This window comes from Gadus morhua, chromosome 9, assembly GCF_902167405.1.
Source record: "Gadus morhua chromosome 9, gadMor3.0, whole genome shotgun sequence".
Classification (NCBI taxonomy): Eukaryota; Metazoa; Chordata; class Actinopteri; order Gadiformes; family Gadidae; genus Gadus; species Gadus morhua.
In genome coordinates, this window is record NC_044056.1 from 12,447,202 (window position 1) to 12,470,618 (window position 23,417).

A 23,417-nucleotide genomic window follows, 5' to 3' on the forward strand; every position below is an offset into this window, starting at 1 on the left:
AGTGCCCATGAGGAACTGACCTTCCTTCTTGTCCCTCTTCTTACTCTTCTTCTTCTTCGTCGTCATGAACTTACCCATCGCACCTTTCACCTGAAGAGGCAGACAGCTCAGGGTCAGACTAGGGTCAACCTAGGATCAGGCTCAGGGTCAACCTAGGGTCAGACTAGGGTCAGGCTCAGGGTCAACCTAGGGTCAGACTAGGATCAGGCTCAGGGTCAACCTAGGGTCAACCTAGGATCAGGCTCAGGGTCAATCTAGGAGAGAAGGGAACTTAATAGGTGTGTATGTACACTGTGAGCCACTACGTTGTCATGGAGATACAGCCAAGACATTATCAGTACCTTGCCGAGGGCGGAGCCGGTCTCCGTGTTGACGCCAGAGGGGGAGGAGTAGACGGTGACATTAAGAGCCAATAGGATCCGCCCGCGGTAGAAGATCCCTTCACCCAGACCCTCATTTAACGCCTGGAGGAGAGGGGAGAGGAGAGAGGAGAGAGGAGAGGAGATCAGATGGGAGAGTAGTTAAGAGAGATGAGAGGAGGGTAGAACAATGGGAGCAGAGAGAGGAGAGAGGAAACTTTTAATCACTGTATGATAAAGTGTTTGTGCGTATATACGTGTGTGGGTGTACTTGTGTGCATGCGCATGCGTGCGTGTGTGCGTGCGTGCTTGCGTCTGTGTGCATATGTGTGCGTGTACCTGGTGAACGTCCCCCAGCGTGGAGTTCTGCGGGGACCCGTACAGGTTGACCCAGCCGGGGCCGAAGGTGGCGTTGAACCCTGAGACACAAACTTCTGGAGGTGAGGGTGGTGCTCAGAGGGGCTCCACCGGGTGGGGTCCTGATCACAGGAGGAGGTGTAGCAGGGGGGGGTTAGAACTCATACCGTTCCTGGTGGGGTCTGAGATCTGCTCGAAGTCCAGGAAGTGGGTGGCCAAGGCCACATCGCCCAGGGCGGCGTCGTCGAGGACCTGGACCCGGATCCTACGGGCCAGCGGGGGGAACTGCTCTATGAAGGAGATCTGCTCGTTCCACACCGGACTGCTGCTGGACGACACCACCGAAGTCTCCCCCTGTCACACAGAGGGGGACGTCACACTCGGTCCAGACAGTCAGCCTCTGGTCCCATCGCCTCCATCAGACCATCTCACTCTGGACACTCAGGGTGTTCAGGGTGAAAACAAGACCACCCAGACACCCTGGTCCTGTTAGGACCTAAGACCCAGAGAGTCCGTTCCTGTTAGGACCTGAGACCCAAAGAGTCTGTTCCTGTTAGGACCTGAGACCGCAGAGTCTGGTCCTGTTAGGACCTGAGAACCAGAGAGTCCAGTCCTGTTAGGACCTGAGACCCAAGAGTCTGGTCCTGTTAGAACCTGAGACCCAGACACCCTGGTCCTTTTAGGACCTGAGACCCCGGAGTCTGGTCCTGTTAGGACCTGAGACCCAGAGAGTCCGGTCCTGTTAGGACCTGAGATCCCAGAGTCCGGTCCTGTTAGGACCTGAGACCCAGACACCCTGGTCCTGTTAGGACCTGAGACCCAGACACCCTGGTCCTGTTAGGACCTGGGACCCCAAGGGTCTCAGGTCTGAGCCGGCCTTAGAGCAGGCACCTCAAAGCGGTGCCTGCTCTAAGGAGAAGGAGCAGACCACAGACCTGCTGCCCTGCGAAGTCGACCTGGACGTAGGGGTTGATGAAGACCTTCCGGTCGGAGGCCTTGGACAGGCTGGCCAAGATCCCGGCCTCCATTGTGGGCAGACCCTCCGCTCGGTAGACCCCGACGGTGAACCGCGCCCACGGCCGCTCCGCACCCAGACCCTTCGGGAGCAGCAGGTTCCTGAAGAACAGAGGAGAACAGTTCCCTGAAGAACAGAGGAGAACGGGTTCCTGAAGAACACAGAAGAACAGCTCCCTGAAGAACAGAGGAGAACAGGTTCCTGAAGAACACAGAAGAACAGCTCCCTGAAGAACAGAGGAGAACGGGTTCCTGAAGAACACAGAAGAACAGCTCCCTGAAGAACAGAGGAGAACAGGTTCCTGAAGAACACAGAAGAACAGCTCCCTGAAGAACAGAGGAGAACAGGTTCCTGAAGAACACAGAAGAACAGGTTCCTGAAGAACAGAGGAGAACAGGTTCCTGAAGAACACAGAAGAACAGGTTCCTGAAGAACACAGAAGAACAGCTCCCTGAAGAACAGAGGAGAACAGGTTCCTGAAGAACACAGAAGAACAGCTCCCTGAAGAACAGAGGAGAACGGGTTCCTGAAGAACACAGAAGAACAGCTCCCTGAAGAACAGAGGAGAACAGGTTCCTGAAGAACACAGAAGAACAGGTTCCTGAAGAACACAGAAGAACAGGTTCCTGAGGAACAGAGAAGAACACAAAAGAACACAGAAGAACAGTTCCCTGAAGAACAGAGAAGAACAGAGAAGAACACAGAAGAACAGGATCCTGAAGAACAGAGAAGAACAGAGAAGAACAGTTCCCTGAAGAACAGAGAAGAACACAGAAGAACAGGATCCTGAAGAACAGAGAAAAATAGGTTACTGAGGAACAGAGAAGAACAGAGAAGAACAGGTTCCTGAAGAACAGAGAAGAACAGAGAAGAACAGGTTCCTGAAGAACAGGTTCTTCAGGAACTTCTTCTAATCCCCGATACCACCAGCCCTGTGCATCAGGCCATCCTCCCAGAATGCATTGCTCCTCACTTGTCGATGTCCTGGTTGACTCCGGAGGCGGGGGGCAGACTGGACGTGGTCAGGGCCTCGCCCCTCATCAGCACGCTGAGGCTGGCCTTCACGTAACCTTTGACCCCCGCCCGGGTATCCCCGGGGTCGCTAAGGGGCGCCCACTTCTGGAAGAACCCGTGGTCTGGAAGAATACTGCAGTATTAATACCTAGTATGTATCTAGTACTGCAGTATTAACGTGGTCTGGAAGAATACTGCCATATTAATACCTAGTATGTATCTAATACTGCAGAATTAACGTGGTCTGAAAGAATACTGCAGTATTAATACCTATTATGTATCTAGTACAGCAGTATTAACATGGTCTGAAAGAATACTGCAGTATTAATACCTAGTATGTATCTAGTAATGCAGTATTTAAGTGGTCTGAAAGAATACTGCAGTATTAATACCTAATATGTATCTATTACTGCAGTATTTAAGTGGTCTGAAAGATTACTGCAGTATTAATAACTAGGATGTATCTATTACTGCAGTATTAATATGGTCTGAAAGAATACTGCAGTATTAATACCTAGTATGTATCTAGTACTGCAGTATTAACGTGGTCTGAAAGAATACTGCCATATTAATACCTAGTATGTATCTAATACTGCAGTATTAATATGGTCTGAAAGAATACTGCAGTATTAATACCTAGTATGTATCTAGTACTGCAGTATTAACGTGGTCTGAAAGAATACTGCAGTATTTATACCTACTAAATATATATTACTGCAGTATTAATACTGAGTATGTATCTATTACTGCAGTATTAATACCTAGTATGTATCTAGTACTGCAGTATTAATGTGGTCTCTAAGACTACTGCAGTATGAATACCTAGTATGTATCTAGTACTGCAGTATTAATGTGGTATGAAAGAATACTGCAGTATTAATACCTATTATGTATCTAGTTCTGCAGTATTAATACCTAGTAAGTTTATATTACTGCACTATTAATGTGGTCTGGAAGTTTACTGCAGTATTTATACCTGGTATGAATCTATTACTGCAGTATTAATGTGTTCTGGAAGTGTACTGCAGTATAAATGTGTTCTGAAGGAACACTGCAGTATTAATACCTAGTATGTATCTATTACTGCAGTATTAACACCTAGTATGAATCTATTACTGCAGTATTTATGTGTTCTGAAAGAATACTGCAGTATTTATACCTAGTATGAATCTATTACTGCAGCTTTTAGGTGGTCGGAAGTACACTGCAGTATTAATAACTAGTATGAATCTATTACTGCAGTATTAATGTGTAGTAGTATCACCTGGTTGACTGTAAACGGTGGCGATGTCGATCTTAAAGGTTCCGATATGGGTCATTAGGAACGCCAACGTCCGCCTGTGGAACACCTACAGACAACATCATCGTCTTGTGTCGAACTAAACTAATACCAAACTAACCTTTTTTATAGAAGGTTTAGTAGCTTAACTAGCCTTTATTATAGTAGGTTTAGTAGCTCAACTAACCTATATTATGGAAGGTTTAGTAGCTAAACTAACCTTTATTAGGGTAGGTTTAGTAGCTCAAATAACCTATATTATAGAACGTTTAGTAGCTAAACTAACCTTTATTATAGAAGGTTTAGTAGTTCAATTAACCTATATTATAGAAGATTTAGTAGCTAAACTAACTTTTATTATAGAAGATTAAGTAGTTCAACAACCTTTATAAATATAGTTTAGTAGTTAAATAACCTATATTGTAGAAGATTTAGTAGCTAAACTAACTTTTATTATAGAAGATTAAGTAGTTAAACAACCTTTATAAATAAGGTTTAGTGGTTACATAACCTTTATATATAAGGTTTAGTAGCTAAACTAACCTTTATTATCGAAGGTTTAGCAGTTAAATAACCTTTATATATAAGGTTTGGTTGCTTAACTAACTGGGAAAGTGAACAAACAAACCTTCATCTCAATGACTTGATCAAACAAGATGTCCGCCGTCTCCTGGAATTCAAACATGAAGTTCTGGAAGAGAGCAGGAGAGAGGGTAGTTTAGGTTAGGTTAGGTCAGGTTAGGTTAGGTTAGGCTAGTGTTCAGTGTGTTGGTCTCGGACCGGGAGGATGTGCTTCACTAGACTCTACTGTGTCTTCTGCACACAGGTCTGCTCTACTCTTAGTAGAGCAGACCTGTTGGTTTGTCTTGGTGGTTAGTCTATAGTATGTTAGTCTGAGTGGTTAGTGTACATTGGGTTAGTATAGGGTAGGTTAGTCACTGCACCTCGTTGTAGAAGGGGCAGTTGGTGGACTTCTGGGTGGACGTGTGTTTCTTCTGGTTCCCCACCCTGATGAAGACCGCCGGGTTGATATTCACTCCGACCAACTTCTGGGCCTCCAAGATATTAATATTCACCTGAAACCACGCAGAAGAACACAAACCTGAACTAACCTTTACTAATCCATACTAGCTCGTCCTAACTAACTATCCCTTACACTAACTAATCCTAACTGACCAACCTAAAGTAGTACCTCTAAGTAGTTAATACTCCGTGTCCTGATGCTGTGACCACACCCTGAGGCTGTGACCTCACCTCTGACCTCACCCTGAGGCTGTGACCTCACCTCTGACCTCACCCTGAGGCTGTGACCTCACCTCTGACCTCACCCTGAGGCTGTGACATCACCTCTGACCTCCCCCTGAGGCTGTGACCTCACCTCTGACCTCCCCCTGAGGCTGTGACCTCACCTCTGACCTCCCCCTGAGGCTGTGACCTCACCTCTGACCTCCCCCTGAGGCTGTGACCTCACCTCTGACCTCACCCTGAGGCTGTGACATCACCTCTGACCTCACCCTGAGGCTGTGACCTCACCTGGAAGCTCTGCACCCGGGGGATGGTGGCAAGCACGTGTCGGGACAGCGGTCTGGAACGACTACACAAACACAGGAGTTGCTGTCATTAGACACTTTAGTCACTTTAGCCTTCATCAATGAGACAGACAGAGGGCAGACAGACAGGTACCCCATTAGTGAGACAGACAGAGGACAGACAGACAGGTACCCTGTTAGTGAGACAGACAGAGGACAGACAGACAGGTACCCTATTAGAGAGACAGACAGAGGGCAGACAGACAGGTACCCCATTAGTGAGACACACAGAGGGCAGACAGACAGGTACCCCATTAGTGAGACAGACAGAGGGCAGACAGACAGGTACCCTATTAGTGAGACAGACAGAGGGCAGACGGACAGGTACCCTGTTAGTGAGACAGACAGAGGACAGACAGACAGGTACCCTATTAGTGAGATAGACAGACAGTTACCCCATTAGTAAGTGGGCAGACAGACAGGTACCCTTTTGAGTGAGACAAACACAGGGCAGACAGACAGGTACCTTAACAGGGGAGTCAGTGTGATATTGGAGGCTTCAATGTCTGTGATTTCATCGTCTTCATCCTGGTCGTCTTCCTCAGTGTCTCCGGTCCGGACCAGCGCTCGACCAATCCTGCGAGTCTCTCTCTCCAACGCCTCCGCATCGGACTGACTGACACAGAACCATGACACCACATCCTGTTACACCACCTGTTATACCACCCACACATCCTGTTACACCACCCGCACATTCTGTTACACCACCTGTTATACCAACAGTAAATCCTGTTACACCACCTGTTACACCAACAAGTACATTCTGATACACCACCTGTTACACCACCCGCACATCCTATTACACCCCGCACATCCTGTTACAACCCCTGTTGCACCACCAGTTCTACCATCAATTACACCACCTGTTACACCACCAACACATCTTGTTACACCACCTGTTACACCACCCTTCACACCAGCAGCATCATCTACCTCTCAGGATCATCGTAGCCGAGGTTTCTGATGACCAGACTTGATCTGGAAGAGAGGAGACGGAGAACATAGAAGAGCATCATGACCTCATCACTAACGAACTCGTTAGTCCCCAGTGACCCCAAGTGACCACCCAGGGCACTGGACTGGGACCCCCCAGGACCCCAGCCCCAAGGGCCCTGGACTGGGACCCCCGGACCCCAAGGGACACCAGGTGTTGAACTTACTGGCTGTCTTGTCTCTTTAAGAAGTCCTGTCCGTCCCACCCCCCAGCCGCGCCCTGCAGAGGGTTATACACCAGCTCCAGCTCCACGTAGATCTACAGCACATAAATCACATAGATCTAGAGCACATAGATCACAAAGGTCTACAATACATAGATCACAACGATACATACATATATTAAGCTGCTCTTGTGTGTGTGTGTGTGTGTGTGTGTGTGTGTGTGTGTGTGTGTGTGTGTGTGTGTGTGTGTGTGTGTGTGTGTGTGTGTGTGTGTGTGTGTGTGTGTGTCTTACTTCTGTTAAACTGTAGTTGACGTCTGTGAGTGGCTCCCGTAGTAACAACCGCCCGGTCAGCACAGCGTGTTGAAGACTGACGACCAGTTTACCCAGCAGCCTATCACAATCACACAACGGGTTGTTTCATAAGAACTCAAGGATACCTATGCGTGCGTGTGTGTGCGTGCGTGTGTGTGTGTGTGTGTGTGTGTGTGTGTGTGTGTGTGTGTGTGTGTGTGTGTGTGTGTGTGTGTGTGTGTGTGTGTGTGTGTGTGTGTGTGTGTGTGTGTGTGTGTGTGTGTGTGTGTGTGTGTGTGTGTGTGTGTGTGTGGATGTGTGCGTGCATGTGCTACCTGTTGGAGAATACTTTGCTCATGTTGTACACACTGACGCAGAGGACCTCGTCCTTCATGATGTTCCCGTAATGCGGCCAGCGGAAGTGCTGCAACATAGGGGAACCAGCACGTTAATAACAATATATGAGACCGTTATGATACCAGCCATCACATAAATAGCATAGGGGACAGTTATGATACAAATCATTACATTAATCACAACATAGGAGACAGTTATGATAGAAACCATAACATTAATAACAACATAGGAGACAGTTATGATACAAATCATCACATTAATAACAACATAGTGGACAGTTATGATAGTAACCATCACATTAATAACAAGATATTTATGATTTAAACCATCACCTTAATAACAATATAGAAGAGAGTGATGATATAATCCATCACCTTAATAACATTATATAAGACAGTTATGATCTAAACCATCACATTAATAATTCACATATCATATTTACTTAAAAATACTAAACATGACACACTACACACACACACACACACACACACACACACACACACACACACACGTGTCCAGGTAGTTTGCAGTGATTTCAACACACCTTGGTGTATCAGTGTGACCACATGATTGTTGTGTCAATACTGACAGTAGAGCACACACTCTAAGGTTGTGACCACGGTTACCAACATCAGAAAGAGTAGAATTTGAATGTTGTAATTGAGCTCTCAAAATAAAGACCTGGTGAGATCCGACTAACCCTCAACCTGGAGAAGCCATGGGTTCAAGTCCCTTTGTGTTGGTCTCTGGAGACTCATATTCATATGGACATATGAGTCACACACTCATACACACACACACATACACACACACACACACACACACACACACACACACACACACACACACACACACACACACTGAGAATGCAACATGAAACTGTTGCGTTTGTCTAGATTGGAAGGGTTTTAATGAGAGATTATAGATAAGGAGCGATACGCAGCACACCTTCAACACACAGACACGCCCGTTCTGCTCCACTTAGCCAGCCGGACTCACATCATGAGCTAAACCAGCGGCCGCAGCTCAGTGAACTAACGTCTCTCACCTGGTTGAACACGGCCACATTCTCACACTGCAGGACGCGCGTCTTATGGCTGAACCCTGGAGGCACACATTACACATTATACTTTATATACAACACATTATATAGTTATATACAACTATATATATAGTTAGATATATACATATTTATCTATAACTATACATATAGTTATAAATAAACATATATATATAGTTATAGTTAGACATATCTAACCAATTAATTCACTTGACAACACAAAGGGATACACTAGACAGATCACTGGACAACACAAAGGGATACGACAGATCACTGGACAACACAAAGGGATACACTAGACAGATCACTGGACAACACAAAGGGATACACTAGACAGTTTACTGGACCGCACAAAGGGATACACTAGACAGATCACTGGACAACACAAAGGGATACACTAGACAGATCACTGGGCAACACAAAGGGATACACTAGACAACACAAAGTGATACACTTGACAGAAGTGGTCAGAAGGTCTGATAATTCCTTTGCTCTCTGACCGCCCTAGCCATTAGTCACCAGAGCGCACTAGTCTCTGTGTGCCTCAAAGCATCTCAGAGCAAACTTCCACAATTCTTTCTAAGCTATTCTTGTCCTTCGCAGAACTTAAACCAACAGATAAATCAAACGTTAGAAGGCTTTCAGAGAGTGACCGATAGAAATGACAGAGATAGTCACAGAGACAGAGGGACAGAGACACAGAGATAGTCACATAGACAGAGTAGCAGAGATATAGAGACAGAGAGAGTCACAGAGACAGAGTCACAGAGACAGAGTCACAGAAACAGTCAGAGACAGCGATAGAGTCACAGAGACACAGCGATAGAGGCACAGAGACAGAGAAAGAGTCATAGAGACAGAGACAATCTCCCAGAGAAAGAGTCACAGAGACAGCAATAGTCACAGAGACAGAGACAGCGATAGAGTCACAGAGACCAGGACTGAGGCGCCGGGTTAAGGGAAGTCTCGCTTTGCGACCAGGTTTATCAAATGTGTGTTGAGCCAAACAGAGCTAATACATACGCATGCCTAAGTATATAATAATACCTTTATATGTATAAATAGATACATATATATATATATCTCAATTCCGTTGGATTACCTCTGAAGGTGAGCTCCACCTTGCGGTCCGATCGTCCAGGGAGGTTAGAAATCCTCTTCAGGTTCACTGTGATGGACATGACTCCGACCTGACCTACGACCCTTACTACGACCTGACCCTTACTACGCCCTTAACCTAGGACCTGACCCTAACTACGCCCTTAACCTAGGACCTGACCCTAACTACGACCTGACCCTAGCCTCCTCCCTGTCCGGACATCATGCTCAGAAGGTGAGCTTGTTTCTGCTGTTGCTGTTCTTCTGTCTGCTGAGCAAACGGCCGCAGGCAGGGCGGCTGTGTGCTGACGGCAGTGTGTGAGGAAGGACCCGCCTCGCCAGCCGTGTACACAGTGTGTGTGTGTGTGTGTGTGTGTGTGTGTGTGTATGTGTGTGTGTGTGTGTGTGTGTGTGTGTGTACACACAGTGCATGTTAATGTAGGTGAAGGAAGAGACACACAAACTTCTGCTAACCAAAAGTACTGAAAGACACAAGGATACTCGCACTAACACGTTCATATTCCCACAGAGGTCTCCAGCCTGGTGTTCACAGCGGAGGTGGGCTCACCTTCTACACTTACAATACTTAAGGAGTACATCGCAAGCTGGAAGACGGTCAGAGGCCTGTACAGGGGAGAGCACCAAGGCAGTCCTGTAGACTAGTCATCTACAGACTAGTCGTCTAGAGAGAAGAGTCTGAGTAGAGTACTCTAGACCAGAGTCCTCTCGAGTAGAGTTCTCTAGAGACAGAGTAGTCTGAATAGCCCTCTTGAGCAGATCTACCCAACAGGGGTCCTGAACCATAGGGGTCCAAACCTAGATTAATTCATGACCATTCTCTAACCTAATAACTAAACTAACCATCTCTAACCTAATACATGAACCTACCATCCCATCCTAGAAGAAATAAACCCGCCTTCTAAGGTTTTACTGGTTACTATAAAAACAGCTTGCAGACCCGCGCAGAGCCCCAGGTACCACCAGGGGGCAGTAAGGACCGGGTCTTGGAGGGGACCACCAGGGGGCACTAAGGACCCAGTCCTGGAGGGGACCACCAGGGGGCAGTAAGGACCCGGTCCAGGAGGGGACCTGAACCCGAGGGGGCACTAGGGGGCAGTAAGGACCCTGTCCGGGAGGGGACCTGACCCCGAGGGGCCACTAGGGGGCAGTTAGGGCCAATCCTTTAGAATGATTATCGGTTTGAGCTCAAACCGATACTTTCATATTTACGTTTAATATTTGTTAGCATATTTTGGATCTGAACATATTGATATTTTATCATCAGTGAACCGTATTGCCTCATATAGCGTTCAGACCCAGCAGGCCACCCTAGAGGAGGTCTTCATCGGGGTGGGGTCAGGGTGGCAGCGTTATTATCAATTTTGTCCGTTTCACGAGGGAAGAACATGGCTTCCCCTTTTGTAAAATAAAAATCACAGGTCGTGACACGGGTCTTATTGCTGTTTGAGGAGAACAAACAAAAGTTCAAAGGTGTAATATTTATTGATTAAAAAAAAAAAAAAAAAAGCTGAACTTGTGCACAGGAATCAAAGTAAAGGTTGAGGGGGCGGGGCAGTGCTCTCCTTGGTCCTCTCAGCTCTCCGTCATGTTGGCCCGACAGATGGGACACGTGGCGTTGTCCTGGAAACAGAATCATCATCAAACCCCAGCAGGACAACCTTTAACCTCATCATCAAAACCCAGCAGGTCGACCTTTAACCTAACATCAAAACCCAGCAGGTCGACCTTTAACCCAACATCAAACTCCAGCAGGTCGACCTTTAAACTTATATTCAAACTCCAGCAGGTCGACCTTTAACCCAACATCACACCCAAGGTAGATGTAGTATAGAATGTGTTTCCTACCTTCAGCCAGCGGTCGATGCATGCTACATGGTAGTCATGGAAACACGACAGTATCCGCAGCTGTTCCCCGTCGGCATAGTCACAGAAACAGATGTGACACCTGTCAATCAAAGCAAACAGGAAGCAGTCAGATCGGAGAGGAAGCAGCGCTTGTGTGTGTCTGTGTCTGCCTCTTGTGTGTGTCTGTTGTGCTTGGATCTGTCTGTGTCTGTCTGTGTGTCTCTTGTGTATGTCTGTGTGTCTCACTGTGCGGCGGCGGCGTTGGGGGCGGGGCTGAAGGTCTTGGTGGGGAAGCGGTCGATCTGCTGCCGGCTCATCAGCATCCTGTTGACCACAGCTCCCTGCTGCTCCTCGAACTGGAGCAGGGCCTGACACGCGCACACGCACACACACACACACACACACATTCAGTTCTTGGTCTGGGATTTACAGGAGACACAACACACATATACACAACACACACATACCTCATAGTTGTTCCCCTCTAGGTCTGCAGACAGATCTGGCGTCATCCGATTTCGTCGACCAGCTGCTCGACTCCGCCCCCTTCCCCTGGGCCGACCAATGAGCTCTGTCAAAACATGCCCGGTAGATTTAGAGAAAGAAGAGCCGAGAGTGACTGGGAGCACTGGGAGCCTGCCCCCCAGAGTGAAGGACACCAAATCATCGTCTGTCTCACTGCTCAGACCGGGTCTGACCCCCTGCTGGGACTGGGTGCTTAGAGAGGCCTACCGTCCTGGAAGGCGGCCATGATACCCTGTAGGGAGGAGCTGGCAGGCGTCCATCTTGGCTCCATGTAGGGGTTCTGCTGGACATCAGGACAGACAGAGTTCAGACATTAATGTTGTTACACCATTTTATCGGATTCTACCAATGCTATTGGCTAGAGGTGGCCAATGATTGAGAGGCCAGAGTGCTCGCAGGTAGACGGGTCGGTGGATAGACAGGTAGGCCATTCAATCCTTTCATTCAGGCTGAATTGCTGATTCACTCATTAAAGGCTGTTTGCTAATTGTCTCGTAACAGGCTGCGTCGCACACAGATTATTCCCTTTATTTTGTCAGGGCATTTGATGCCAATCATTTAGATTCAACTTGTGACAGCCAGAGAAATGGGCAATGAATGGTGATTGGTAGTCATGAAGATAATGAATTTAAAGTGTCTCTGCATTGTTGTGACTGAGGAACACTCACCCCCTGGACTGTGTGGGGTCTCACATCCTCTCGGTCAAACTGATCCTGGAACACACACACACACACACACACACACACACACACACACACACACAGTTACCACAACAGACTAACTAAAACCAGGGAAGTAGAGCCTAGATTTACTAGAACAAAGACTACCTAGAAACCAGACTCCCTGGACCCTAGACTAAGTGGAATCCTATCCAACAGACATTAGTGTCCTACAGCGGCTAGGACACTATCACACTGTGTCCTATGGAGGTGTTTACAGCAGCTAGGACACTACACTGTGTCCTATGGAGGTGTTTACAGCAGCTAGGACACTACACTGTGTCCTACAGAGGTGTTTACAGCAGCTAGGACACTACACTGTGTCCTATGGAGGTGTTTACAGCAGCTAGGACACTACACTGTGTCCTACGGAGGTGTTTACAGCAGCTCGGACACTACACTGTGTCCTACGGAGGTGTTTACAGCAGCTCGGACACTATACTTTAAGCGTCTTAGAAGCGCTATATAAATTTCATTTATTATTATTATTATTATACTGTGTCCTACTGAGGTGTTTACAGCAGCTAGGACACTATCACACTGTGTCCTACGGAGGTGTTTACAGCAGCTAGGACACTATCACACTGTGTCCTACGGAGGTGTTTACAGCAGCTAGGACACTATCACACTGTGTCCTACGGAGGTGTTTACAGCAGCTAGGACACTATCACACTGTGTCCTACGGAGGTGTTTACAGCAGCTAGGACACTATCACACTGTGTCCTACGGAGGTGTTTACAGCAGCTAGGACACTACCGTGGAGTCCTACCTGAAGGCTGCGAGCCGTGGCCTCGTCTTCCTCTAGCTGAAGTGTGCGGACCACAGCCTCCTCTTCATCACTGCCAGAGACGTCCACCAGCGGTCCTGTAAAAGACGAGCACCAGTCAAACCATGAGGGACTGGTAGGTCTCCATGGCAACCGGGCAGTATCCGTCCATGCTGGTTTCCACAGCAGCCAGGGTTATTAGGAGTATAAAAACAAAATGAAGTTGATGGATGTTTTGCTGGGAGACACTAAGAGGAGACACTAGGAGACACCAGGAGGAGGAGACACTAGGAGGAGGAGACACTAGGAGACACCAGGAGGAGGAGACACTAGGAGACACCAGGGGTAGGAGACACTAGGAGGAGACACAAGGAGACACCAGGAGGAGGAGACACTAGGAGGAGGAGACACTAGGAGACACCAGGAGGAGGAGACACTAGGAGACACCAGGAGTAGGAGACACTAGGAGGAGGAGACACTAGGAGACACTAGGAGGAGGAGACACTAGGAGGAGACACTAGGGCTGTCAAAATTGCTCAAAAATGACATTCGAATGTTCGTTTGGAAAAAAATCACGAATTCGAACTATTCGAATATCTGGTTGCCTATTTTACGCAGTTGCCGTCAATATGTCAATAATGCGACAAAACCATGGTTCAAATTAGCGGGATATATATATATCCTATAAACAGCCCAGTAACGTGGAGGCCTAATCATGAAAAGCCACAACTTTGTATCGCTTGCATTTCACCACCACACCTGCAAGCGCGCAAACTATAGTAATCTGAAGAAGACGCCCGCTTCTGAATGTCACAAAGTATGCTAGTGGTAACGTTCCTTGCTTTGCTTACCAAGTTACCATATATCGAGAAGGCCTATTAAAATCGATAAAGAAAAATATGCATGTCGCCTACGTCTTCCACCATGCCAGCGAAAGGGCCAGCACTACGCACCGTTCGGATTCATGAAAAAAAAGCTGTCTCGGACTTTGCCGAGAACATTGCGTTATAGCAGCTTTCACCAGCCAGACTACTAGCTCCCTGAGCTCTACTTCGGATGCTTATTGAATGGCATAGCCGAGCTGGAATACCTATATCCAAGTACGGAAACCCCGAGGGGATAAAATACATTCGCTCTTCACAATACTAGTCTGTTACACTTGTACCGCGGGAGTGTTTTTTCACATTCGAATATTATGAGGGACATCGCGAACAGACAGAGGCTCATTCACAAAGCAGATAGAGGCGCTTGTACCGCGGGAGTGTTTTTTCACATTCGAATATTAATTTTCACGTTCGAATTCGCGTTTTTGGATACATTTCGAACGAATATTCGAACTTCGAATATTCGTTGACAGCCCTAGGAGACACTAGGAAATACCAGGAGTAGGAGACACTAGAAGGAGACACCAGGAGGAGGAGACACTAGGAGGAGACACTAGGAGACACCAGGAGGAGGAGACACTAGGAGACACCAGGAGGAGGAGACACTAGGAGACACCAGGAGTAGGAGACACTAGGAGACACCAGGAGGAGGAGACACTAGGAGACACCAGGAGGAGGAGACACTAGGAGACACCAGGAGGAGGAGACACTAGGAGACACCAGGAGGAGGAGACACCAGGATTAGGAGACACTAGGAGTAGGAGACACCAGGAGGAGGAGACACTAGGAGACACCAGGAGGATGAGACACTAGGAGGCACCAGGAGGAGGAGACACTAGGAGTAGGAGACACTAGGAGGAGATACTAGGAGACACCAGGAGGAGGAGACACCAGGAGGAGGAGACACTAGGAGTAGAAGACACTAGGAGGAGACACTAGGAGGAGACACCAGGAGGAGGAGACACCAGGAGGAGGAGACACCAGGAGGAGGAGACACCAGGAGGAGGAGACACCAGGAGGAGGAGACACTAGGAGACACCAGGAGGAGGTCACGACGATGTTCTTACCGGCCGCTTCTCCCAGCTTCTCCCCGTTCATCCAGCGCCGCTCCTCCGCCGTGAGGAAGGACAGCGAAGCCTCCCCGGGAGTTGGGGGGGCGGGGGGGGGCTCCCCGGGGGTCGGGGGGGCCGCCCTGGGGGGCCGTGTCCTCCCCCTCTTCCTGCTCTGAGGTGGAGCGGGCCGGCCCGCTGACTCCGGACCCTGGAGCCCCTCCAGTTGACCGGCCTGCCCCCCCCAACCATCAGGAAGGGCCTCAGACAGAGACCCAGAGTCCCGAGGGCCCCCCAGCGTACGGTCCGCCTTGGGGGGCACGAGCCCCACCCGGCTCTGAGAACGGGTGCAGCGGGCCTCAAACTCAGACACAAGACGAGCCTGGAGGAGGGGCTGCTCCCTCACGGGAAGGGGGCCACTGGAGGAGGAGGTAGACGGGGAGGAGGAGGTAGACGAGGAGGAGGAGGTAGACGAGGAGGAGGAAGAGGAGGAGGAGCTGGGAAGCGTGCAGGGGGATGGGTGAAGGTTTGGATGGTTGGATGAACTCCTCTGCCAGGGCCAGGGAGACGCATCCACCTCTTCCACCAACCGGCGCCGCTTGGACCGGCAGCCCCCCCCCCTGCTAGGCTGACAGCCCACCCCCCTAGTGGGAGGACAGCTCGCCACGCCCGAGGCCTGACACGGACTGGGGAGCACGAAGAAACAACGTTGGTATAATCGGACTGTAAGTATACAGGAGACCCGTTTAATGGGTCAGGCCTGCTTAATGGGTCATCATGAGCCTCATGTTGACCCATTAGCCCTTATGTCATAAGGCCTAATGGGTCAACATAATGGATATTTAAAGGGTCAACATAAGGGCCGTTTAATGGGTCAACATAAGGGCCGTTTAATGGATCAACATAAGAGCCCTTTATTGGTTGAACATACCTGGGCGTTTCTGGAATGACGCTTTCATCAAACTCATCGAAGAGGTAGCGGGCTTCGTTCATCACATCGTAGCTGTCGGGGCCCGAGAGGTACGAGAGGAACGACCTGTCGACCACCTCCTCCTCTTCAGGGTGGTTTCCCCTCTGACCTAACCCCGACAGATACCGGTCGACCAGCTCCTCCTCCGTACCATCTCGACGATCAACCATTCCACCTAACACAGAGAGGTACCCATAGGAACACGGTCAACAAACATCCGAAGATTGAAATTAAATGAAACCACTTTGACCATTGACACAATTATTGTAACGTCAATCAAAGGGTTGTTTGGTTTAAGAAGCACCATAAGCCGAACGGCCCTGACTGACCAGAAGGAGCCGAACCACAGGCAGGACTACTGGGAATCATCAGGGACTACTTTACCAGAGTTCGATCACGACACGTAGAGTACTATACTGCACGTAGATCACTACACGTAGAGCACTACAATACACACTACACGTAGATCACTTCACGTAGAGCACTACAATACACACTGCACGTAGAACAATACACGTAGAGTACTACAATACACACTGCACGTAGATCACTGCACGTAGAGTCCCTCCAGAAAAACGTGATTATGCAATCACATAATTCAACGCATAATCAGCCAAAGTCTGCATATTCATATGGGGGCCGCATTTTTTCCAATATGCCGCACTTTCAAGGCAAAAATTGCCGATTTCTGCGCAAAATATGCGGGGCTTGGATGATTTCATGATCCTCGCATTTTCGTTGCAAAAAAGTCACATATATTTTAGCAGAAAGTTGAAAATGTTGCATTTACTTCAGACAAGAGCAGCCATTTCCCCCTGATGCCATGGGAACGTTATGATGTGACATCGAAAAGCTAGACGTAGACTACTATAATACACACTAGACGTAGACTACTACAATACACACTAGACGTAGACTACTACAATACACACTAGACGTAGACTACTACAATACACACTACATGTAACTTCTATAATACACACTAGACGTAGACTACTACAAAACACACTAGACGTAGACTACTACAATACACACTAGACGTAGACTACTACAATACACACTACACGTAGACTACTATAATACACACTAGACGTAGAGTAGAGCACTACACGTAGTTCAAACCTCATGAGACGTCATAACACTGAACCAAACTAGACCGTAGACGTCAATTCTATCAGGATAATGATGTTATTTATCGAATAGTAAATAACTGCTTTACCACCGAGCGACGAGATTCCAACTTCACCGGCTCTGTTCAAGTCAATGGCGCCATGTCGCGCTCCTGTCGACGTCACTTTCGGGAGGTCTTTGAGCGCCTCTTCAAATTAAAGGTTCGTCCCGAGCGCCTCTTCAAAGTAAAGGTTCAGGTTATGTCAAGGGACACCCATTTATCAACCGTATTTGTGCGTAAGGAGGGCGCAGGATCATTGCCACCCAAAGTATGGAATTCGTACTTAACGACGCTGAAGTTGGCATCCGATTCGCAGCGTCCGATTCAGCAGCTGGTCCACTTTAAATCGGTCCTGATTGAAAACCACTACAACTAGACTCTTCAAATCTGGACTAAATTATCACAGTGAGGCTATACATTATAATCAACATAGTAACAGATTTGTGAAACCTTTTTTCTATTTGTGAAAATGCAATACAGGCTCATTTTAATGCTTTTTTAGGGGTCCAGACTGCATTAGAACGGGTCTTGATTGAAAACCACTACACCTAGACTCTTCGAATCTAGACTAAATTATCACAGTGAGGCTATACATTATGTAAAACATAGTTTCAGATTTGTGAAACCTTTGCCCTATTTGTGAAAATGCAATAAAGGCACATTTTAATGCTTTTTAGGGGTCCAGACCTCATTAGAACTGATCCTGATTAAAAACCACTACACCTAGACTCTTCAAATCTGGACTAAATTATCACAGTGAGGCTATACATTATGTAAAACATAGTTTCAGATTTGTGAAACCTTTAACCTATTTGTGAAAATGCAATGCGGTCTGGACCCCTAAAAAGCAATCAAATAAGCCTGTATTGCATTTTCACAAATAGGGTAAAGGTTTCACAAATCTGAAACTATGTTTTACATAATGTATAGCCTCACTGTGATAATGTAGTCCAAATTTGAAGAGTCTAGGTGTAGTGGTTTTCAATCAGGACCGATTTGAAGATTCTAAGTGGTTTTCAAGCCGAATCGGATGCTGCGAATCGGATGCCAACTTCAGCGTCGTTTGTGAGCAAGGTACGTTTTATTACTCTGTTTTCTGGGAATAATTGACACAAGCAGAAACCAAAAACCAGCCGTTTTTTCGTTTTTTCGTTTTGTCCAAAAAAACGAAAATCAAAATTTAAGTTTGTTTATTCGTTTTTTGGTTCTTCTTACCAAAACGAGTTTACCACTCAATATCTGGTTTCCGCCGGTGGGCGGGTCCTCTTGTTGGCTAGCGTGCTTCATTGCCCTGTGCTCTTCATAATAAAAGTTCTTCCGTTTGATAATGTCGACAAAAATATTACTGTATTATAGACACTAGCAGACACAGAGGACCACACCACCCACAGTCAAGACTGACACGGCTTCAAATAACAATAATAGTATTCATAATCATTTGAAAATGAGAACTTATGAAGTTATGATGACTTCAGTGCAGTTGATGTTTAGCCACAGTTAATACATGCAGAGCAGACTGCGATCGCTGGCTGCTGATTTCCTCACAGCCTGAGAGCTATGAGGAATAGGCCTACAAGTGATCACAACACATTACTGACAGCTGAAAATTGCGCATTTGTTGACCTTTATCCATTTAAAGTAAACAAATTATTTTTTCTTGTTGAAAGATATTTTATATTGTTTTCATATTATTATTTACTGATGGTGTTTACAGAATGCGAGTGCGTGTTATATTGAAAGCGAGGCTGAGTGTGCCTATGAATATAGGCTACAGTGAGTTTTTTAAGGTGCTGTACAAGCAAATCATATTGTCTACTCTGTACAGTGACAGGGAGTGTAAAGTAACCTACTTCATTCAATATCGAATAGGCTACTGTAGCCTACACTATGTACAAATGGTTTTGCTCATTGCAGTTGTGACAGTCATTTTAGCGTGTCAGCAGGCAAGCTTCACTCATTCCAGGATGCATTATGCGTTGTCCTATAGCCTACTTGGAACATGTTTTGGAATGGATCTATAGTAGCGTATAGAAATTTGCTCATAACAGGCCAGCTGGAATACAAAGCAAACTCTTTGTATTCCAGCTGTTTTTTTTGTGATGTTTTATGATGTTTCAATGTTGCGTTGGTAATGTGTTAGACAGCTTAGATGTTATGTTTTGTTAACCTGATTCCTATCCCACTCTGTTTAAGTAAAAGTCTGCTACTGCTGCAAAGTCTCTTTGCTTTTGTTTTTTTCTTTTCTTTAATGTGTTTGGAAATGACTTTTAATGATGTTAACTAGATCTCATAACTGGCCTAAACACATAGAAATTTGTATATACCCTATACCGTTTGACTATAAGACCTCTATAAGAATATATATTCATGTAGTCAGTCAATGATCAAACTAGTAGCATAAATATGAATTACAGTCCAAGCGGGTTAGGCAAGGCAAGGCAATTTTATTTTTATAGCCCGTTTTTACAAACAGTTTGTCTCAAAGGGCTTTACATAGCATGAGCATCATAACAACATCCTCTTCCCTTAAGCCCTCACATCGACTGAGTAAAAACTCCCAGGAAAATCAAGGGGAAAAATTGCAGTTGGTTCAGACTGGGGGTGGAGCTGTGGAGAATATATGGAAACACAGAGAGACTGCGAGACGCCAAGGCCAAACTACAAGGTGCGAAAGGTGAGGGGGGGGGGGGGCTCCCCATGGGTCTCTGACCCATGGGGAGAGCTGGTTCCACAGTAAAGGAGCCCAGTAACTGAAGGCTTGACTTCCTAGTCTGTTTTTAGAGATAATGGGAGTCACTAACAGACCTGCATTCTGGGAGCCAATAAAAATCTTGGATAAGTCATAATAAAGGTAATGATTCATTATTGTGCATTTAAAGATGTATATTATTACATTGCAGCATTATTTGGGGATGACAATACAAGACTTCCATGAATGTGCATTTGAAGGAGTTTGCTTTGTATTCCAGCTGGCAAATTTCTATAGGCTAATATAGATCCATTTCAAAACACGTTCCAAGTAGGCTATAGGACAAAGCATTATACATCCTTGAATGAGTGAAGCTTGCCTGCTGACATGTTAAAATGACTGCCACAACTGCCATGAGCAAAGAGCAAAACCATCTGTACATAGTGTAGGCTACAGTAGCCTATTCAATATTGAATGAAGTAGGTTACTGTACACTCTTTGTCACTGTAGTCAATATGATTTGCTTGTACAGCACCTTAAAAAACTCACTGTAGCCTATATTCATAGGCACACCCAGCCTCGCTTTCAATATAACACAAACTCGCATTCTGTAATCACTGTCAGTAAATAATAATATGAAAACAATATAAAATATCTTCCAGAAAGAAAAAATTATCTGTTTAATGTAAATGGATAAAGGTCAACAGATGCGCAATGCAGCGCTCTCCATTTTTGAACTGAGTTCAGAGTGAGATTTTGTCGGGGGGGGGGGGGGGGGGATATATTAATATGTAACTGCATACAAATTTGTTCACAGACATGGTGACTAATGTATGATAGTAGGCCTTATTGGCCCTTAACACTAATATTCAGAAACAACACTGCCTCAAAAGGATATTGGTCTAAGCAACACCAGTAGAGGCATATACTTTCCCTGAACTTTTAAACGTTGCAAACGTGCAAAACATATATTATATTTACGCGGCATTCAGTCCAATGCTTAAAAATATATCTGTGGCATTCAGTAGGCCAATGCTGTGGTAAAGTGCGCAAAGTATGAGTATGAATATTTGATGGAGTATGAGTAAGTGTTCCCTTCTGTTACATAGATAGAACTTTATCAATCCCCTGCAGGAGAAATGTGTTAATGTTTGTCCCTATAAAACAATAATGGTAAAAAAATATAATACAAAACATGACGGTAACTCTAAAGTCAAACCGTCCAATCTGAAGGCTTTACTTAACCACTCCCCCTACTCACTTCCACCAATGCAAAGCGAACAGAACTGAGTATGGGAGGGCGTAGCCCAACTAGTTTGTGACAGACCCAGAGGAACGCAACGCAAATTAAATGTGAACATGTATTGAGGCTTTATTAAAATCCCGGACGATTTTGATTCCTACCCTTCCACTGTCAAATAGCATGGGTTGAATTGCGTGCGTCTCACGGAGAGCCCTGCGCAATGTGCAGCTGTCAGAAATGTGTTGTAATCACTTGGATTCCTCATAGCTCTCAGGCTGTGAGTAAATCAGCAGCCCGCGATCTCAGCTCCTTTGATGTGAACGCGTACAGAGCGCATAGTTCAGAGCCGGACAATGATGTCGTAGTAAAGCCCTCAGGTCTATTCTGCATGTATTAACTGTGGATAAACATCAACTGCACTGAAGTCATCATAACTTCATAAGTTCTCATTGTCAAATGATTATGAACACTATTATTGTTATTTGAAGCCGTGTCAGTCTTGACTGTGGGTGGTGTGGTCCTCTGTGTCTGCTAGTGTCTATGATAAAGTAATATTGTTGTCGACATTATCAAACGGAAGAACTTTTATTATGAAGAGCACAGGTCAATGAAGCACGCTAGCCAATAAGAGGACCCGCCCACCGGCGGAAACCAGATATTGAGTGGTAAATTCGTTTCGCTCAGTAAGAACCAAAAAACGAATAAGCGAACTGAAATATTGCTTTTCGTTTTTTTGACAAAACGTAGAAACGAATAAACGAACTGAAATCTTGATTTTCGTTTTCTTGTCAAAACGAAAAAACGAAAAAACGGCTTGTTTTCTGGTTTCTGCTTGCGTCAATTATTCCCAGAAAACAGAGTAATAAAACGTACCTTGCTCAGCCTGCTAATAAAACAGTCTGACCCACTCCACAGTAGGCCTACACCCAAAGCAAATGGAATGTGTTAAAAACTGTCTCCAATGACAAAGCACACCAAGGCTAACTATCACTTTTAAGAGTGTCAACGTCTTCATTAAGCAATCAACATCCACATATGTCCCGTGTTAACTTTAATTAGAAAACATTCAATTATTCCTTTGTCGAATTTTAATTATACAAATTACCTAATTGGTGTCAAACCCTATTAAGGACAGCTGTGAGAAATGTTTGAAATCGAGTGCAATGGCTTATCTTGCGTTATTCGAAGACTTACAATTGCAAACCATGCGCTCCACAGGGAGCGCGTTTTCAAAGATCGCGGTGACCTGCTTGGGGAGAGCACAGAGTGGCTTCTTAGTAGGTAGGCCTACCGCCTCCCAAAGAATGTACTGCTGGATTTGTGTCGTGATTTAGGGCCAATGTTGGCTCGAGACGCACGAACGCAATCCCTGTGCATATCCAACTCCTTTTCCACCCTGGGATTTTTTAGCTACCGGTGTTACACCGAATTCTGTGACCCACCGAAAAGTGTGACCCCAGTGGGCGCTGTTGCATATTTTTTGCAATATGCACGAGTTTGAAGCGCAGGCATGACTAAAACATAAATAAAACATAAGATCTCCCCCCAACCAATTACCTTTTTATTAAAGGTGCTTAATAAATACATGTTTTTTTATTTGATTAGCATTTTACAGACCCATACAATGATAGGGCGTTTAGTACGGTACTTCACCGTGGATTCTTTACCCTTAAAAAGCTACAGTCAGTGTTAAATTACGCTGATTTACCTTTGAGCATTTCCTATTATAGGCTGTGTAAAACGCTGTTTAGAATTAATGTTAGTATCAAGAAAAGAAAGACCTGGAGGAACACACGATTCATTCATCATGCAGAACAGCTCTGTTGTGCGTCTCCAAGAAGGCGCTTTGGAGCTGGCATATTGGTGAGTAATAGGCTGCAACACGTTTAAAATACTATTGCTGGGTTATGTACAGTTGTTTAAAACTTATCATTAGGTGATCACGGTTACCCGCTG

General features: G+C 46.1%; 2 protein-coding genes across 4 annotated transcripts in view; both read right to left on the minus strand.

The window, feature by feature from the left end:
* fer1l4 (fer-1 like family member 4) overlaps positions 1–9,878 on the minus strand; it is a 31,365-nt gene extending 21,487 nt beyond the window's left edge. The window contains exons 1-17 of the mRNA XM_030365999.1: positions 9,584–9,878; positions 8,470–8,525; positions 7,400–7,488; positions 7,065–7,164; positions 6,774–6,865; positions 6,547–6,591; positions 6,080–6,229; positions 5,558–5,618; positions 4,969–5,100; positions 4,653–4,715; positions 4,010–4,094; positions 2,705–2,867; positions 1,652–1,832; positions 884–1,070; positions 699–778; positions 342–464; positions 21–90 (exon numbers count right to left, since the gene is read on the minus strand). Of these exons, the coding sequence (XP_030221859.1) occupies positions 21–90; positions 342–464; positions 699–778; positions 884–1,070; positions 1,652–1,832; positions 2,705–2,867; positions 4,010–4,094; positions 4,653–4,715; positions 4,969–5,100; positions 5,558–5,618; positions 6,080–6,229; positions 6,547–6,591; positions 6,774–6,865; positions 7,065–7,164; positions 7,400–7,488; positions 8,470–8,525; positions 9,584–9,662 (1,756 nt within the window). The 5' untranslated portion in view covers positions 9,663–9,878. The remainder of the gene's footprint in view (positions 1–20; positions 91–341; positions 465–698; positions 779–883; positions 1,071–1,651; positions 1,833–2,704; positions 2,868–4,009; positions 4,095–4,652; positions 4,716–4,968; positions 5,101–5,557; positions 5,619–6,079; positions 6,230–6,546; positions 6,592–6,773; positions 6,866–7,064; positions 7,165–7,399; positions 7,489–8,469; positions 8,526–9,583) is intronic.
* A 1,284-nt stretch (positions 9,879–11,162) lies between these two features.
* si:ch211-59o9.10 (E3 ubiquitin-protein ligase MBR2) lies at positions 11,163–17,688 on the minus strand. Of its 3 annotated transcripts, none has more exons than XM_030367120.1 (10): positions 17,578–17,688; positions 16,320–16,533; positions 15,407–16,074; positions 13,459–13,553; positions 12,639–12,683; positions 12,178–12,250; positions 11,913–12,016; positions 11,692–11,813; positions 11,446–11,545; positions 11,163–11,220 (listed from the first exon to the last, which is right to left on the minus strand). In XM_030367120.1, exons 2-10 carry the CDS (start codon positions 16,526–16,528, stop codon positions 11,173–11,175), a joined length of 1,464 nt encoding a protein of 487 aa, XP_030222980.1. In that variant the 5' UTR covers positions 16,529–16,533; positions 17,578–17,688; the 3' UTR covers positions 11,163–11,172. The 3 variants fall into 3 exon arrangements, with proteins under 3 accessions (XP_030222980.1, XP_030222978.1, XP_030222979.1); XM_030367118.1 differs by having other exon boundaries at positions 12,178–12,253; XM_030367119.1 differs by having other exon boundaries at positions 12,178–12,253; positions 17,481–17,591.
* Between the last annotated feature and the right edge of the window lie 5,729 nt (positions 17,689–23,417).

Coding starts and splice junctions, on each gene's coding strand:
- si:ch211-59o9.10 (XM_030367118.1), bottom strand. CDS start 16,528: ATGGTTGATCGTCGAGATGGTACGGAGGAGGAGCTGGTCGACCGGTAT. Junction 16,075..16,319: donor GTCATTCCAGAAACGCCCAG/GTATGTTCAACC, acceptor CGTGCTCCCCAG/TCCGTGTCAGGCCTCGGGCG. Junction 12,017..12,177: donor CATGGCCGCCTTCCAGGACG/GTAGGCCTCTCT, acceptor ATGTTTTGACAG/AGCTCATTGGTCGGCCCAGG.